We start from the raw sequence: 19,379 nt of genomic DNA, 5'->3' as shown, positions 1-19,379 counted from the left end.
CTCCTAGTAGCTATAATATCACAAGACTTACCGTACTACATAGCAACCGAATTAGGTATATCGTGATGATCCAATGTAAGGAAGTTCTGCACAGCGCAAAATTCAACCGTATCCAATACTTGATCACCGAGGTTTTATGTATTTAACCATCAATATCTGATTCAATATGGCTCCACAATGATGATGCTATATCAGTTACGTCATTTTGTTGATAAATCACCTCCAACTGACTGGAAATTAGTACTGCAGGAGCATAATCTCCAGGTTATAGGGGATCATAATCTCGAAAAAGAAAGAACCTTCCATCGACGTTGCCGAAAACTTGGTAACTGGAATTTTGTGTAAAGATCTCGTATTTTCAAGCAAAGTCTTTTTAATCACCCACATCAACATAATCTCATCTATATCATTAATTACTGTTAAATTTTGGAACCTCCAGAAAGTTTGGTACAACTTGATACTTATTTTATTCAAGAGTAACTTGAAAGCGAGAATCTACCATTCTGGTAAAAGATGACACGTTACGGTTTCAGTCAACGTCAGCGTGCTCGCAAGGAAGCTCGCACACTGTCCAATCCACACAACCCAATCAAAGTGCCGTCACCATGGTGGGCTCCTCTCGTGCAGCTGAGACGTCTGAAATTAAGCTGGTTTCACCGTTTCCGTCCGAAATGTTCTAATTCGATTTCCAGCAACGAACCGAACGTGCCGAATGAGTCTGTTGGCGCCGATGAGTCGGGGGGGCAAGAGAGAATAGCCGAAGACGATCAAAACTTGCAGTCGATGATTAGCAGCAGTCAAAACGATGGTCTGGCATCCGACGACAATAATAACACATCTTCTCGCTCTGCATCGCCAGTAAGCCCGACGTTAATCGATCTGTTCAAAGCGGATAACATTACAAACGCGCATGGCATCTTAGCTGGAGAGAATACAGCAAAGTCAAGAGATGATCAAGATGCTCGGCAAAGTTCGGTAAGCACTATATTTAAGTTTTCGGATTCCTCAACAATTTGCGCTGGTAGAAGAGTTGGAGACTTTGGAGCTCTGAATTAACTTCCATGTTTAGAATGAAGTTAAAATCCTAATACCCAGAGTATTATCAGATTACTCTCTGAACATTGGTTGCAGTTCGGATTGCATGAAATCCAGAGTTCTCAACAAAATCCCCGAGCTAACTGATAATGTAGCAAACAATCACGAATCCAGTGAAGCATGCAAATAATACGATTCGAGGCGGAGGAAATGTTGCAGACAAAACCAGCGGAGCCGATGGAAAATGCTCTACCACCATTCCTCTTCGATTAAAAACTGCATTAGAAAGAGTAGTTAGAAATCAAGAGCTCGCATCCAGTCCGCGCCCACCAAAAATTGGGTCACTCGTTTCAAAGATTCCCAGAAGGCAATCAACCCTCATCGAAGACGAAGATACCAGACAAGATCTCCTAAAGGTAGCGTTAGAAAGCGTGTCTTGAGAAGATTAGAATATAAAAACCTTGGGATAGAACTAACATATGCGGAGGTGAAGAGAGCAGAATGGAAGCCACGAGATCATATGACAGTGGATTCGAGAAGCGCTGATACGAGGAAGCCTAAGCCGGGTTGCTCTAACCTACGTTATTGTTTGACGTATCTTAAGCAGGTTCAAGATACAGTCTCTGACTGTAGAAGTTCGTGGGCGCGTGATCATAAGCAGTGGTTTTCTCGTTGGAGTACAGTACGCGCTGCAGCTTTGTGCCTCGGTGTTTGAGCTGCAATTTTGAAGATTTGTATGATCAGTTGCGTATTTACACACAGCGAGTTATGTAATTCCAAACTTAGGTGTTAGTTCAATCGATCAGCGAACTACGGTTTTCATATTTCGGTCCGTAAATTGTAGCGATTAAAAGCTTGATGTTGTTGGCTATTGTCATCTACCTTCCTCCATGCCAATGAAGTTTGATGAGAATTACCTATACCTGGGTTACGATCAAATTCATCAAAAAGTTGTACAAGCTATCAATACATGGAAGCCGTAGATAGGTACTTCTACAAAACTGTACAGTGAACAACAATATTGTATATATTTAGTTCTACCACTTGTCTTCCAAAGACCTTTTATTCTTCATAAGATCTTACCAGAGGTTTACTTTGATATTCATGATATAAGAATCTATCTACTTAACTTTGAGGTTTAAAAAACATCGTTGGCTTTATAGCACCATCTTACAGTTGACCAAACTATTGAGAGAAAAGAGAATTACTTAAACTCTTCATATTTGATCGATATGTCTTGTCATAGTGAGATAGAAGCCGAGTGGGCAGACAAAGAAATTCCAAAACTCAACCAGCTGATCGCAAAGGAGGAGAATGAGATGAGAGAAGAAGCGTGTATGACGCGAGTTTCAGATTCGGTAAGCAAAAAAACATTCCCGCATAATTCAATAGTAAGGATCAATATTTATTATTCATTAGATTGTCAGAACCCAATCACCGAGAAACTTCCTAAACTCAACGTCACCATCAAAACCGTACCAAGCAACAGTCGCAGAGCCTCTAGAATCGCCACAAACAACTACTGAATCAAACTCATCTCAAATGCCGGATATTCTTGGACGATGGGGGAGTCTGGAAACATACAGCAGATTCAACTTTGAAGCTCTTCAGCATGCCCTCAAACAAGCTCTCACTGGCGATCAAAGAAACGATGACGGCAAGCCTGCTGATCGAATCGAATCAACAGAAGAGGCGGGGGCGAATGATCAAGAGTCTGAGCTAGAAGCCGCTTTTCTAAAAGACTCCGATGAAGAGAATGAAGTTGTTGAAGAGGATGGAGACGAAGACTGGGAGGAATACTTTGATTGCGAAGAGAACATGAGCGACGAAGATTACTTCTTGTACGACAGAGGTCTTCGAGATGAAGTGTCTGAGTACATAAACGAAGAGGCAGAGCAAGGTCCAGAAGAAGACGAGCCTCAGTTTGCAGCACATTTATTTAGCAACCCACTACAATCACTTGAAGACCAAGAAAACAATTACGATGCTAGTCCGCCTAATTTAACCAATCTGAAAAATCCATCAGATAAACTTTCTTCCCAAAAGCTATCCAGAACCTGGGTCACACGCTTCCCGGCTAAGAAGGCAAGAGCAGACGCCGCCGTATGCCCAGAGGACCTGGTAGATTTATATACCCATCTAGCGACAATGTGCTACTTTTACTCATGAATGGAATCGACATAAATGGTGCACGACCAACTAGAGGAGATACCGAGCTTTTGCGACATCAAAGACATCGGGAATCGGGCCAATTTGTTTCGTTCTCTAGTCCATTGAGACACTGCTGGACTTATATATCGCATGAAGAAGAAACTGCTTAGGATACTGGGTTAGGATATTTGGTGGGAGTTCTAAGTTTTTGGCAGCCAGTCGACGAACTTATGAGTATACGGCTACATTTTGGAATATAAAGAGCCCAGAGAGGGTTCTGCCCTGGTCTGGACACAACGAATATCTATTCGAAATACCTGTATACCTAGTTAGAGATAATTCTGCCAAGACATTAGATAACATGGCAATGTGTTCTCTCATTCATCTATGAGTGGTTATGGAAAATACTTGAATATGCATGACTACAACTATTCCCACTGATTTTCTATAACTAGTACCTATATCTCTAGGATTGATTCATGTGTCCAAGTTTCCAACCTTTGTATTAGTCTATCTAGCTAATCATGTAAGTTGTCTGAGAAGGCTATTATATTGACTATCTTGTTTTGCATTAAAAAATAACCTTTGAGAGACATTAAAAATTAATCTCGACTTTGGCTCAATGAGAAGTGGGCCGCATTCATCGGATGCAGATTCTGAAGAGGAGGTTGAATCAGAGACTATATATTTTAACTCGAAAGAATTGAACTTGGGGTGATCTAATGCTTGGATGAAAGCAGGAGATATTCGGATGGGATCTACCTAATATGATGATTCTGCAATGTTCCCAAACATAGTCTAATCTTTTCCAAAGAGCTGAAATATACTTCAAGTAGGTGTTAAGTGATCTTTGTTATGAAATTGATGTTCCAAATCAGAAGCTCTTGATATATAAAATCCTACCATGTCAATGAATGTTTTGTGATTTAGAAAAAGACCAAAGAACCATGATTTATGAGATGAACTATCCTCCAATTAAATCTCATTAAAAACTTCCACAAAGGTGAATTTCGTTAATTTTCGAGAGGGGAAAATTTGATTAATCCTTGAACTGGTGGATTGAGTTTGCTTTGGTTCCACCTTCATTGGCAACCACTGTCGAAAATAACTTGCCTTTCGCTCCTCCCTCAAAAAATCCTTTTGTTACCAACTTTCAAATTTTCTCAAATAATCATGTCATTATTTGATGACATTTGGGGAGAGCGGCAGTTCTATGATCTGCTAGAAGCAAACGACGACGATGAAACCCTTAACCTGCTAAGAGAAAGTCCCCTTGTTCTCAAAGAAGACAATATTGAGGAAGATAAGGATACTGCCATAATATACAGCGAAGACCAGCCCTCTGAGAGCATGCATTCCTCATTTGCAAGGGCAAGAGGAGATCAAGAACCAGGAATTCAGTCGATGATGCCAATTGGCACAAAGTTCGAGGAGAGTGTCGGGAATATTCAACGTTCTACAGTACATAGTACCCCTTGTTCTCAATCAACTTACAAGTAGCTAATAGTCTTAAGCAGACATCACTATCCTTGGTTCAAGATCCCACTACTGATTCTCCTGGCACGTCATCACAATTTTATCAAAATCATTCCACCTTTGCAACAATGTCGCCCTCTTCCAACACAATCTCCAATATCGAAAGACCACCAGCTGTGCTTGAACGATCTTCTTCTTTGTCAACCTCCTTCTTGTCAGATAAAGATAACAGACATGAACACAAGCACAGGGAGGACTTGTCTCATTCCATGATGGCATCAAGACCTTCCAGTCGTCGCAGAGAAAAGAATAGCATCGACATAATAATTGAAGAGCACAACAAGAAGCATGCTGGAAAGTTAGGAGTTACAAAAGCAAATTCAAAACCACTATCTCCTAAGGTCATTCAAAAGAAGCCAATCAAACGAAAGGGTCATAAGCATTCTGGCAGTCTGGAAAGATTCAAGGTAGAATGTGAAGCTCAGTACAGTGGATCAGGCTTATCCGAAATCTATCAGGAATATCAGTTGAATCATGATGAAACAACTCAGACCTGGATGTTTGAAGAGGCAGATTCTTTCCAGCAAATGGGCCAAGTACAAGAAGTGCCTCAGAGTGTAGACTCTTTCCAGCACATGGACCAAATGGGACGGATACCCCCATACTCGACGTCTTTCCAGCACATGGGCCAGGGAATGATTGCACCGTTGACGCATGAAGTGCAACAGTTTAATAACCATTGTCAATCCCTTCCATCACCTCAACGTTTTGATACCCAACAACCAAGTTATTCTTTCCAGCAAATGGGCCATACGTTTTCTGATTGGGGCTCATATAACTTCAATTATATATCAGCTCTTGATGAACCACACTCGCCGTTATTCCCAGAGAGAAACTTATGGGAACCTAGAGCAACCGATACTCTATCTAATCAGTCGCATGATCAATTTCAAATGCCTGCCGTCCAAACACAGGGTTTTGAGACTCAGCAGTACACAACTGTAAGCATACATATAACTCAAGATAAGCAATCCCGCGATAACTGACTTCTTCTAGGTGAGAAATGAAAACTGTACCGCCGCATCCCCTTCTTCCTTACATGAATTTTTCGGGTCCGAAAGAGGAAGTGGCCAATCCTCTGAGTCATCAACCAGCCCTTCGTTCTCTCCTTGTCAACTACAAACCGATTACACACATAGGTCAGAAACTATGCAGGAATGGAACAGATAGTCCTTATGAAGTGGATGGCAGGTAGTTGTCAACATGAAAAGACGAGAGATCTTAGAGAGAAGTTCCCAGATCTCAATCTGAAGCCAAATATTACACCACCAAATCATTTTCAACTTCTCCAGCAATAAACAGGAGCCCGTGGCATACCGACAAAAGTTTTAATTACAAAAATCTTGATAATCCAGGCAGCAGATGAAAGGGACCGGATAGATAGGGTCAGCACTGGTTTGCTCTTCCCTTGTATGATACCTCATGACCTTTAGTGGTACTCCTACGGATAGATTGCGTTGCTACTTTCAGTTCTATGATTTGAATTTTACCGAGATTTCTGGTCTGATAGACCCTCGTGAATTAACGGATAGAAAGTTTTGGCTTATTGCTAGACGGAGGAGACCTCGCAATCGTGAGTTCGACTTCCTGACATCTTGACTAGATAGCTTTCCCAACTTTTCTGCAAATAGTTCTCTGTAGACAGGGAAGCTCTTGCGAACTTCTCTGCATATAGAATAAGAAAAGACCTATATGTTGAGTTTCAGTCCAGATTTGGAGACGCGTTCATCATGATTATCGCCTGCAGATTGTGTGAAATTTTGTCCAAGATGTATTAGAAAAGTTGCAAAATGATGAATACTGAAGTTTTCCATCGCAAACATGGAGTCAATGCAAGCCACTTCGAATACTTGTTGCAAACTTCCTACGAATCAAGTATTTCTCGAGTGATCTACACTTCAATAGAGATCCACAGCGGCGTGTGATTACAGAAAAGCAATTATTCTATTTGTGATGTCACGCTTGTACCCTTCCAGTGTCTTCGAAATCTAGAGAACTCATGTGACTTCAGGACTGACTATAACTTAGTGGAATTTTAGCTTTCTTTCCGCTTGGCGCATATCATCTTCTTCTACATGACAGATTGACTTTCAATCTCTAGGAACACCAAAATATAACAACATCCATCAATCACGACAGTAAAACAACAAATCGACAACGATAACAATGAATGAAAACGGAAACAACCAAAGGGACAAATCGTCTTCTCCTCCTGCAAGTACAATTCATTTTGCAATTTGTGCTTCTGAAGTTTTCAATTCCGACAAACAATGTTATTGAATCTTTGGCATTCCCAGCGTCATCGAGAAGTGTAGAGCATGAATCTCGGTAACCCTGAAGATGTTTGATATGATTACTAATAGCATGTATCTCTAGTCCCCACGCCCATCCATAAATCAACAAGCTGTCGCAGACAATGACGGTAATCCTTTGTTTTAACTGCCGACTCGCAACAGCAAGGTACTGGTGGCATGGACGGCAGAAGTGATTCAGTGAGTGGTAGCTCGGTCGGCGGTGTTCCAATGGAGAGACCTATGGCCTGCCGTGGCTACAGCTACCACGAATATCTGTCTTCAGCTGCTAGAGCTTCGCAGCAATGTTCCTGTGGCTTCACTCCCCGAAGTGTTTCTACGGGCAGTATGGGAATGGGTGGTATTCCCATGGAGAGAACACAAGGCTGCCGTGGCTACGCTTACCACGAGCATCTCTCTTCTGCCGCTGGACCTTTGCAGCAATGTTCCTGTGGCTTCATTCCCCGACGTGTTTCTACGGGCAGTATGGGAATGGGTGGTGTTCCCATGGAGAGAACACAAGGTTGCCGTGGCTACGCTTACCACAGGCGATACACAGATTGCCCTTGTGGTAGGAGGATGTTTCAGGCTTTTGATCGATTTCTATGATGAGCAAAGCTAGAGTGAATGGTGTTTTGAGAATATCATGACCATAGGTACGTGTGAAAGTATTTACATAGCGAAAACGATCTACTATCGTTATTATCTAGCCCACATACTGACTTCCGTTCTTTAGCTGCCTAATCTCCTAACTGGCGTTCAAAAGCGAATGTAGGGTAATGAACTTGGGAATGAAGCCACTGGAAATGGAAATGGAGTATGTGGATTGAGCTTATCAGCTCGGGGCGTTTATTTATTGTACAGGCTGCCGGGGTTTTGAATTTACCGTGTGTGTAATCTTTGAGTCACTAATGATAATTATACATCTTTATATAAACGACCGTTCTTCTCATTTGAGCAGGCCGGCCGATTTTGGGATTCTCGAAGCTAGGTTGAAGTGAAATGCTGAGTGTGCTATATTTTGAGGGTGAGATATTTCCGAAGCTCAACGCAGACAGAACTATAAGGAGTATCGTTAGTCCTCTTTTCCCTCGGACAGCTTTTCAAATCTCTTCCCATCCTCCCCACTCCCGATTCCCGGGAAACTCATTTTTCAACTTTCTCAACTGCCCCTTCCTGACCATTTTTGTTGTCTGCTAATTTCAAAGACTTCTCCGACGGCGCGTGAGCAGCGCATTCTGATACTCATTCCTAGACTTCGCCTTTGAACTTCCCCTTTCAATTCAGTAAGTATACTGTCTACTTACATCACCCACTGTGTTTCACTTTCACTAACTCGATAACTCACCCCTCCTGGGATTGAAGTCGAAAGAATTCGCACAATTTCAGTTGGCTCTTCCAGCAATGCATACCACTAGAAATAAACCAACGAACTGCACAAGCTTTTCAGTTGCTCTCCAATGCGTCGAACAAGTCCACACAGCCGCTGACGCCCGACCACATTCCTCTTTCTCAGGGATCCTCGCGGGATCGGTGCTCGTAGTTGCTGTCAGGCTTCTGTTGGATAGCAGAAGAGGCAACGGGCGTCGTTATATCAAATCATTTACGAATAATACATGATGGGCGCTGGTGAGCAGAAATCAGGACAGTACGGCAACAATTGGGCAAAGAAATTAGATGAAAGTGGGCTAGCTTTTCTTATTTCTCACCGAAATACAGAAGATCGGCTATTTAAGTGAATACAAGTGGTATGCTTTTGAACTTCCTTACAACTTGGTTGCACATATCTGCGGTGGTTTGAAAAGGTCTGGAAAAGGCGGACAGAAGTGCACAATACTGATGGGAATGATGCTTGATCTTGGATACCATGCTCACAGTTCTTGACCTTTGAGCAAATCGTGGCTTTTGCGAGTTCTCTTACTCTCCTCTTCTCTTTTTCTGCGATACATCTAGCTCAGATCATCAATATTTTGGTAGAGCTCGATGTGGGATTTCTCAAAATCTTACTGAGCTTGTTAAAGACCTTATCAACTCCAATGAAAATGCACAACACATGTGAATTTCTACTTGAGTTCATCTGGATAGATTTTAGTAAGTCACACTCACACATGAGTTCCGTTTTGAGATCTTAGTTATGGATCTTCATTACCAGATTTCTCCTACCCATTGAAGGAGTACCCGTGGTCATTCATGAAAATGGAACATCTTTCACACAAGCGATTATGTACTTACTGTGATCCACTTTATACGTCTCAGAGATCAATCAACCAAAATTATATCAATTATTACACCAATACATACATAACCCGAATCCTGAAAAGGAAAAGAAGAAATATTATCCAGGTCTCAAAAAAAAAAAGGCGCCTCATTCTTCAAGGTAATTGAAATTTTCAGTTGATAACATATGAATCTCAAAGCTTACAATACGTTGCCGTTAGGTTCATGTCGCTGCCGCTGGTCATGACAGCTAATTTGTTACACACATTCAAGACTCGCTAAGATGTCCGCATGTGGTCTGTGCCAAGAGTGGGAAACTTTCGCAAAGCGAGACTCCATTTATCATGGTAATTCCCTGTTCTAGAACACTTGAAGCACATGCTGCTTTTGCTCACTTGAACTGTCAGTGGATTGGAATCAAGTACGACTACTGAAGAAATCTAAACGCACTCTGTATGCGAATCAGCTCCGAAAAATTCACACAACAAATTTCGAAGGAAACTTTTTCTTCGAAATACGACCGTTTCGCGATCGCTATAGATCATAGTTACTAAACCAAATCCATTGCAATTCCTCCCAATTGATTCGAACCAGTAGTTGTTGTGATACTGTTGTCGACGTCCCAAAACGCGAAATACACACGAAAATTCGCGTAGAAAACTCTTCATTCTGATCTCTAGAACAGAAATACAATCCCCAAAATGAGTTCCTCAAATATATTGAAGGATACTAATATAATAGAAGCTTCTCCCGAAGTCTCTATTATACCTAATACCTATTCTATAATCATATTAGGTATTCCTGCATCAAGTCTCTATCTATCGTCTGAAACCTCTATATTCGAAATCTCCAGCCCAACTTTACCAATCAATTTCGAAAGAAGAAATGAAGAAATCAACCTATCTAGTAATCCCTTTCTTACTCAAAATACAAATAATACTACCTATATCTTCAATCAAAACAAGAAACGCGGCCCCACAATACCTCTCGGCAATCAAAACAAACAACCCAGAGTTCAAGACAACCCCTCTTTTTTAAAAGAAGCTATCCTGAAAGCAAGAGATCTTATAGTATTAGCTTCAATATTTATTCAATCACGTAACAAACAATTCAAGCTTTTAGATCTTCTAGAAATCTTTAGAGAGTATACTGAAAAGGGAAACCTTACTACAGCCTCCAAAATCATTACCTCTCAAATCACCTATTTTGAATTAGTTATTTGAAAAATCGAATTCTAAGCTAAAGCCCTAAATACAACTCCTATATCCATTACTATCCCAATATCAAAACCAATATATGCAAAAGTTTCAGAAGGAGAATGGAACCTAGTCTTCAAAAAAAGCATCAAATCAATCTCTATAAAGGAAAAGATAGATTCAATCCAAAAACAACTTATTCTAATCAAACCAGAAATCTCAAACCCCATTTCCTTTTTCTTTTTAATTATTCGAAACAAAATAAATGAAGCTTTTCAAAAGATTGGAATTAAAGGATCAGTTATTGTAATAGCTACTTTATTCTTTAATAATAATATTATTATTATAACAAACGATCCTTTTATATCACAATTCTTAATAGAAAAGAAAACTATTTGGAGTAATATTATCAAATTCGAAAGGATTCAAAAGGATCAAGAATGGTATAAAGTTATTATTCATAGAGTCCCTATTAAAGAATTCTTAGGAATAAAGGGAATAGATTTTATCTTAGACGAAATCAAGATCTTCAATTCTGACTTCAAGTCTATAGAAACCCCTTTTTGGCTTATTCTTATTTCGAAAAGAGCTTATCAATAAAAGGGAGCTGTAGTTATTGCTTTTGCTATCAAATTAGAAGCGGAATTAGCTATCCGAAAGCGGTTATATATTGCTGGAAGTAGTATGAGAATAGAAAAGTTCTACGAATCAAAATTAACTATACAGTGTTAGAAGTGTTAAGGGTTTGGATATCAGGATGCTCATTATAGAAGAAAACCCTTTTTGTGGTTTATGTGGAGGTAAGCATATTATATTAGTACACTTGTGTATGGTATATAATATTAGAGGAAAATTCTATTAATATTTAGCAGCGAAATGCTTGAATTGTTAAGAGAATTATGTAGCAAATTTGAAAATATGTGAAATCTATCAGGCTATTCAACAAAAATCGAATAATACTCTTTAATGAATTATACCAATATTCGAATTCTTCAAATAAATCTCAATCGGAGTTTATAAGCTATAGAAAACATTTTATAGATTGCAATAGAACTCAATATCGATTTCATTACTATTCAAGAGTCTTGGATTATCAAAAACGGAAATGATTATTCAAATGCTAGATCGATCATACACCCCAATTTTATACAAACACTTCTGAGATTCGATTCCAAATATCGATCACGAATATTATTATACACTTCAAAAACCCTTCAATTTATAATCAATCTTTCTCCTGATTCTCCAAGAGATCCTGATATTCAGATCTTCGATTATCAAAATGGAAATAAAGCCTTTCAAATCGTTAATATCTATAATGAAGCTGATCAAGCTAAAGAAAAGGGCTTTACATTTGAAAGACACCTATACAATTCATCAATCATATAAGAAATTATTCTTATAGGCGACTTCAACTCCCATTACCCATAATGGGATCCTTTTTCGAAGAAAAACAGAAACGCTGATCAATTAGTCGAATGGCTGGAAGATCAGAATCTCACTCTTCTAAACGAGCCTGATCTTAGTACCTTCTATCGCAATAATCTCCTTAATCCAAGCATTATCGATCTCACATTAGCTTTAGAAGGAATTGCTTCTCAAATCCAAAACTGGCAAACACTGTCAAATACAGGATCCGATCATACAGGAATACTATTCGAACTCAAAGGAAAAGAAGAATCAAGTCCCTGTAATACAATATCGCTAGCTAGATATAATACCAAGCTAGCCAATTGGAATAAATTTGAATCGATACTGAAATCAGAAACCTTATTCTCTCTTACTCTCTTTACTTTGATATTGACAATTTCATCTAAAGAGGATTCGCTCAATAATTTGAAAGAAAGAAATGATTATTTTAATTTGGATCAAGTAGTAAGCGAACTTATAAGAATTATTCAAAAAGCTATTGAAAAATCTATACCTAAAGTCAGTTCGGAAAAAAGGGGAAAACTATGGTGGATATCCGAACTGAAAGAGCTTTGAAAAATATTAGGAAAAGCAAAACAACTAATCGAATCCGATTTGGAAAACTCAAATTTCAAAGAGGAATATCGAATTGCTAGAAACAAATACTTTTAGGCTATTAAAACAGCAAAGAAGAATTATTGGAATGAATTTCTAGAAAAAAAGGATATACAGATAATATTTAAAGTAATAATCTATACAAAAGACTATTAAGATTAAAGGATATCGGATATTTCAATCGAAAGCTTTTTTGAAGGAAAATGCTCTGCTTTCAGATCAACTCTATTCCTATTCCCCCCAGTCACTTCAAAACCATAATGGGAAGGATACAAGTAATTCAAGAAATGGAAATAGTTTAATCTTTTACAAATCGAATTAAATAATACTTGTTCAGCCAAAATCCAAGGAAAGATCCCTGGCCTAAATAGAATCACTTAGAAGATTATTATAAAAGTATATAAAGCAATTCTACAAATCTTCTTCAATTTATTTAGTAATCTAATCAACCTCGAATATTACCTATAATGCTGGAAACAAGCCACTAGAGCGATTTTGAAGAAAGCCTCAAAACCTAACTATTCCGTTCCGAAAGTATATAAAATCATTACACTTCTAAATTGCCTTGAAAAAATAAGCAAAAGGATATTAGCTCAAAAATTAGATTATTTAGTAGAAACTACTAGCCTATTATACAAGAGTCAAATTGGAGGTCGATAAAAGAAATCAGCAATTGATGCAACTCTTTTTCTAACTACGGAAATCAAAAGAAACAAGCAAATTCATAAAAAGACTTCAGTTCTATTTATAGATATAAAGGGAGCCTTCGATTATATCTCAAGAAATCGATTATTGGAAATTTGTAAGAAGCTAAAACTACCAACAAATCTGATTGCTTGGATAGCCTCATTCCTCCAACAAAGACAATTCAAATTGTTCTTCAACAATCAAATCGAATCTTTCAAACCTATTTCAACTGGAATACCACAAGGCAGCCCTATTTCTCCAATCCTATTCCTAATATACATTAGAGATTTATTCCTTTCAAAATCAATCAAATTCCTCTTTTATATTGATAATATTACTTTGATTATAAACTCATTTTCTTGAAAGAAGAATATTATATCTCTTGAGAAAGTTACAAAGCAAATTTACGAATTTAATTTGAAAAACGCTATTCAATTTGATTTAGCAAAAACAAAATTAATATACTTTTCAGTTTTCAAGCTAACTAAGGATTATTTAATTAAACTACTTAATTCCGATATCATTATATCTCAATTCCTGATCAGATGGCTAGATATATGGTTTGATTCAAATCTCAAATTCAATTAACACATCAATATTCGAATCATACAAGCAAAAGGAGCCTTTTATCAAATGATTCGACTAGCCAATACGGAAAAAGGCCTAAGTCTGAAAGCCCTTTAATAATTATATATAGTCTGTGTAACTAGTATAGTAGATTACGGATTAATGATTTGATGGAGAGGACAAGCCTACTTCAGGGATAAAATACAAGCTCTTCAAAATCTAGCTTTTTGAAAGATATTAGGAGTTTTCAAAACTATTCCAATTCTCCTAATGGAAATCGAAGTGGGATTAAAACCAGCAAACATTCGATTAGATTCAAATATCAAGCAATATACCTTTTGATTAACAAAACTCTCATCCAAACATTTAATCAACATCGAAAAAGCTACTCTAGCATATCAATATGCTAATCGAGAACCAATCAATACTCCTTAAAGAAAGCTATATAAACCAATCCAACTTGATAGAATAAGAGAATCAATTAATAAAAAATTCGATTCGTTTTCTCTCGAAAAGATTACTTATTTTTACTTTCTATTATGGAAAAAGGAAATCCTTTTCAAAATCAATATTAGTAAGGCTTCAAAAGAAAATGCAGTAATACTTTATAATATTATTTTCAAATATAGAGATCAAGATACTATCTATATCTATACAGATACCTCTTCTACAGAAAAGGAATAGGTATTGATATAGGGATAGTAACAATACAATTGAATGATTAAGTTTCATATTAAGAACAAGTGAATATTGGAAGTAATCAACTGGTTTATAATGAAGAGCTATATGGAATTACTCGAGCTATTGAATATGCTAGTTTAATTGTTAATAATGAAAAGAAATTCAAGGTTTATTTAGACAATCAAGCAGGCCTACTACAACTAAAAATACTCTCGGATTATTTTAATCAAGCTTATCAAATTCGAGTAATCAAAGCAGCCAAAGCTATTATAGCTAAAGGAACAGAAATATCCTTGAATTGAATACCAGGACATACTTCAGTAAAGGGAAACAAGCTAGCAGATAAGCTAGCAAAGGAAACAACTACAATACGATCTACTTCGAATGAAACTAGTTTTGGATTATTAGAAATAATAATTAAAGAATCCTTTTTTGATCAATAAAGCTCGATTCTCAATCAATATAAACTCAGATCAAATCAAATAGTATTAATCTATTCGAAGCTATTTCCATGGAAAATTGGATCGAAAATCAAGCTACCAATTGAAACAAGGCGAAATACAGTTAGCGTTTTTTTTCAATTGAAATTAGGTTATGGTTATATTAAATCATATTTATATCGTTTTAATTACTTCAATAATAGATGTATATGTGGTAATATTGAGGTACCTCAATATCTTTTGATTAGTTGCCCAGTATACAAAACGGAAAGAAAAGAGATATTCCAGAATATATTATTTTCTAAAATCACTCTACAATTCCTACTTTATATGAAAATAGGAATCGAATTAATTATCAAATTATCAATACAACTAAAATTGCTATAAGAGCCTGGCATTTATTAAGGGCTCAAATGGAAGAAGAAAGAGAAAAAGAGAGAGAGATTGAAGAAAGAGAAAGAGAGGAAGAATACTCTATAGAGTAGATTTCCTTATTGTTTTATTATATATTATATGTATAGTAAATAGACTTAGATCCCCAGTATTCGTTTACACTTCCCCAAATTGTTTATTCCTATTATTGTAAAATAAAAAGTTATCTACTAGGCCCTTAAAGCCTAATCGTCCTATATAGTCTTAGACTGAAGGTGAACATAAATTCAATCAATCAATCAATCAATCAATCAATCAATCAATCAGCTCCGAAAAATTAAATCGACTTATTATCCTTGAGCAATCGGAAGACAGCCACCCTGTTGTGTAGGTAGGTATCAAACGTCGATACTAGATATTCTGGAGGCATAACATAACGGTATTCGGCAGTATGAGTTTTCTTGAATATCTTTAGCGAGAGAAAATAGGGGTTCCTGTCTTGGCGTGTTCAAATTCACAGGCTGGATAATCATTTTACGATCAAAATTTATAACCGCACACTAGTAGTGGCATAAAAAATCAAGCTGACGCTAGACATGCCACCGATATCAAGCATCTACATCAGCTCGTCCAATAAATCCAACGCTATCCTCCCCTCAATATTCAAAATCAATTCAAGATCTTCTGCAAAAGTCACATAGCACCAATCAATCAATCAATCCACCAAGCGGCAAAGAGTAACAATCTAGATTGTCAAATGTTAGCGCAAACTAGATCGCAGAGTTTTGCGTTGTATAGGTACCTAGACGTTCAATGCTGTTAAGGCTGGAAGTGTATTAAAAATGGGTGGTTGGTAGATGATCGGGAGGATCTGATAAGGTTCAACGAGAAACTTTATACCGTAGTTTTTTGCAGATCTACATACTATTCGATACTCGATAGGTGATTAATTTCGGCTTTGTGTAAATAACACTGGATTCTGTTCACAGCATCTTAACCTTGTTCTTAGTGTTGATTGTCCGAGCACGCCTCTGTGGATTTCATACATAAGTAGAAATTTCCACCCCAAAATCCCAACAAGCCAGAATATATATAACTTCATGTGTCAGATCCATCTGCAAATACTGATTGATCTACAGAAAGATAAAAAAATTATCTTCATTACTAAACATATTCTATTACAATGCCGCTGATTAAATAAGTTGTGATGCTAGAGATCTCTAAGTATAGGTGGCATAGGCCCTGATCACAATTCTGCCGTCCGTCCCTTTCCAATTCTATGCACCCAAATTTTATTAGTATGTTTATACAGTAGTACCGAGAACGCCGTCATGAATTTTATACAAGATGTTTCACTCCTCCCAGCCGTCCTTGTCGATATATATCGCCTCGATTTTGTCATATACCCTCGAATGCTTCTCGATCCATGCTCATAGGGTACGATCACTGTCGCTTTGATCTTGACTACTCTCTGCAAAATCGCGGCTTTCAAAAACGCCGGACCTCTCTACGCCGTCCCAAACTCTCGCTTGTTCACATCCAAGCGGAACACGACAGTTACTTCGGTCCGGTGCTGAACACGTCTTCCAAATCACCTCTTTGACCTCTCGCCCTACCTTTTCGAGGACATCCACAGCCCACTATCGAATTTATATATGTCAGTTCAGGCTACCAAAAATATAAAGGACAAGTTACACTGGAAGTGGAAAGAAATAAAAAATTGAGGGAATCGTGGGGAGTACATACGATAACATCCAAATGCTCATACTCCTCTATCACCTTCTGATGCACGACCTTCACACATGGTTCTCTTCCTCTCTCGAATCTCCGGAGTAGCTTTCTTCCATCGACCAAATCGTCGGATCCCGACACCCATAATGCGAACGGGGGGACCTGCTCATTATACCAAACTCTGCTCATTTTGGGTTCTCTCTTTTCTTCATTTTCCATCATCTCTGCTCCGGTTTGCATCTCGTTCTCAGATGTGTTTGATGTACCTGACGCCTTCTTTCCCTTGGCTGTCGACTTCTTCTTCTCGTCATTGCGATCCGAATTATTCTGAGTATCCCCCCATACCAATCTATCTTCCTCATCTTCCAGCATACCCTCCTCTTTCGTTGCTAATATACACTTGTGCTTTGCAAAGCCGTCCATCCCTAGCCACCACCTCATACTCTCTGCACTTACATACACAGGAGCGAATTGAAAACAACGATCTCGGGTTCCTTTGTCCCATCTAGCATCACTCCATTTGAATAAAAGGTGAAAAACATGATATCCTAGAGTACCAAAAATCTTTCCTGGAATAATCTTATGGAAGGCCATCATACACGGAAAAAAAGCATGAATGCCAAAGATGATGCGAAAGAACGAAGGAGAGATTTTGCGCACGAAGCTGAAGTAACCCTTGTCAATAAGCGGACCCGCATATGCGGCTGGGGCCAATGCACAAAACACGCTGATTTTCTCACCCAGTTCAGGCCGTTGCTCTTTCGCGAGCGCGACAAACGTTTGAGTTGTGCCTTGGGAGTGACCAATGAGGGCTAATTTGGGGAAGCCAGTTTCGGATAGAACGCGAGAGGTAAGTGCTGGCAAATCCAGAACACCCATCTGTCGAATATTCCAAGCCCACATGCGAGGATCAGCATAGTCAAGAAGTGCATGTTCTGGCTTGAATCCGCATCGATTATTGCCGAGCCAAATGTCATAGCCTTGTTTGCATAAATAGAATGCTAGAGAGTGGTCATCATTGGTACAATAAGCACCAGATGATTGCAAGAGACCGTGAATCATTAGGATGGGATACTTTGATTGGCGATTATAGTCCGAAGAAAGTGGTCGACTTGGGCCCTGACCAGTGAACAATTCTGGTCCCCGAGCCGCTCGTTGCTCCGCCGTCATGGGCGTATACTCGCTTGGGTCGTATACGTGCCAAAGAAGAATGATAAATCCATCTTCTGTCTGAACCTTTACTTCTTCGACGTCTAGACCTACTCTTCGTGCATAATATCCCACATCGCAAACCAGCGGATCTTTACCTCCTTCTGTCGGTACAAAATCCCCTTGCCCCGCATCACCTTCAATATCATCCACCTTCTCCTTAGACAATTTTTGGCGATTCATCTTCTTCCAACGACTTTCCTCTTCTCTCCTCCTCCGCCTTCGTATCTTCTCTTCCTCGTAGAATACCCGTCCTCGGTCTGGATCCCTGAATGTAACCTTATACCACAAATAAGTAAAAATAGCTGGCATAGTCATAACTCCCGCTCCCATCACAATAGCTCCCAAAACTGCACAGGTAATGAAAAAACTGGTAGTCCTGAATGTCCAACATTGTAGATTTCTTGTAATTGACGACGGGCCATATAGTGGCAGAGGTGGGAATAAAGGATGCGTTTGCGAGGGCGGCATAGTTTTTTCGAGTGAGCCTTGGCCTGATGTTTGCCCACCATTCCCTCCAATATCATGTGAATCTTTCCCTTTCTCGCCCGCTGCCAGTCGATTCTCTTCGCTTACGATCTCTTCCGCCTCTTCGACTTCACTAATCATGTTACCACCAACACCCCTTGCCTGTCTTCTGAGTCCATTCAATCTCTCCGATTCCTGCAACGGTGGCCCGGGCAAGCGACCTCTATCCTCCATGACAACCACTGTATCCCTTGCCGTCACATAGTCCGCTCTCATCGCTGTTCCAGCCCCATCATCATCATCCTCGGGGTTGATATGAGAGAGCTTCGCGGCTTGGCCGGCATAGGCGGATTCGGGTTCGGGTTCAGGTTCGTTGCTCATGGCGGAATATCGCACGTACTCGAATTTCTTCGAATTGAACCTCGAAGTCATTCAAATTATTCGCTCGAGTGGAGCTTTCAAAATCATGGAAATCGACGATCCTTATATCCCCTGTCCCCGTCTCTCGTAATCTACAAACACCAACTTGAACAATCCAACTTACCAATTGAAACCAAGAAATGCGAGCAATACCTTGCAAAAAAATGAGAGATAGGAACAGGGTACAGTAAATCGAAACAGAAAATAGCCTCGCAAACGAAAAGAGAGAGATGCGCATGAAACAAAGTTAGAAAATGCGATACCGTTACCTTTACAATTATAAAACGATGCGAAATTCATGTTTCTGAACCGACTATGTCAATTCAATGGACCGTGCCTGACCGACATGTGCA

General features: G+C 38.9%; 4 protein-coding genes across 4 annotated transcripts; 3 read left to right on the top strand and 1 right to left on the bottom strand.

The window, feature by feature from the left end:
* Positions 1–513: 513 nt before the first annotated feature.
* Positions 514–1,475, top strand: EAF02_007405 (uncharacterized protein; the record flags this gene model as incomplete). Its single annotated transcript, XM_038903453.1, has 2 exons — positions 514–975; positions 1,191–1,475. 2 exons carry the CDS (start codon positions 514–516, stop codon positions 1,473–1,475), a joined length of 747 nt encoding a protein of 248 aa, XP_038756932.1.
* A 792-nt stretch (positions 1,476–2,267) lies between these two features.
* Positions 2,268–3,204, top strand: EAF02_007404 (uncharacterized protein; the record flags this gene model as incomplete). Its single annotated transcript, XM_038903452.1, has 2 exons — positions 2,268–2,393; positions 2,455–3,204. The coding sequence occupies 2 exons, from the start codon at positions 2,268–2,270 to the stop codon at positions 3,202–3,204; spliced, it is 876 nt and encodes a 291-aa protein (XP_038756931.1).
* A 1,155-nt stretch (positions 3,205–4,359) lies between these two features.
* EAF02_007403 (uncharacterized protein) lies at positions 4,360–5,892 on the top strand (the record flags this gene model as incomplete). Its single annotated transcript, XM_038903451.1, has 3 exons — positions 4,360–4,647; positions 4,704–5,663; positions 5,719–5,892. 3 exons carry the CDS (start codon positions 4,360–4,362, stop codon positions 5,890–5,892), a joined length of 1,422 nt encoding a protein of 473 aa, XP_038756930.1.
* Positions 5,893–16,628: 10,736 nt separating this feature from the next.
* Positions 16,629–19,038, bottom strand: EAF02_007402 (uncharacterized protein; the record flags this gene model as incomplete). Its single annotated transcript, XM_038903450.1, has 2 exons — positions 16,629–16,838; positions 16,945–19,038. The coding sequence occupies 2 exons, from the start codon at positions 19,036–19,038 to the stop codon at positions 16,629–16,631; spliced, it is 2,304 nt and encodes a 767-aa protein (XP_038756929.1).
* Positions 19,039–19,379: the final 341 nt, after the last annotated feature.

Source organism: Botrytis sinoallii (genome assembly GCF_014898435.1).
Source record: "Botrytis sinoallii strain Bc 23 chromosome Unknown BSIN_012, whole genome shotgun sequence".
NCBI lineage: Eukaryota > Fungi > Ascomycota > Leotiomycetes > Helotiales > Sclerotiniaceae > Botrytis > Botrytis sinoallii.
Note: the sequence above shows the minus strand (reverse complement) of the source record. Positions and strands in the feature narration are given on the sequence as shown.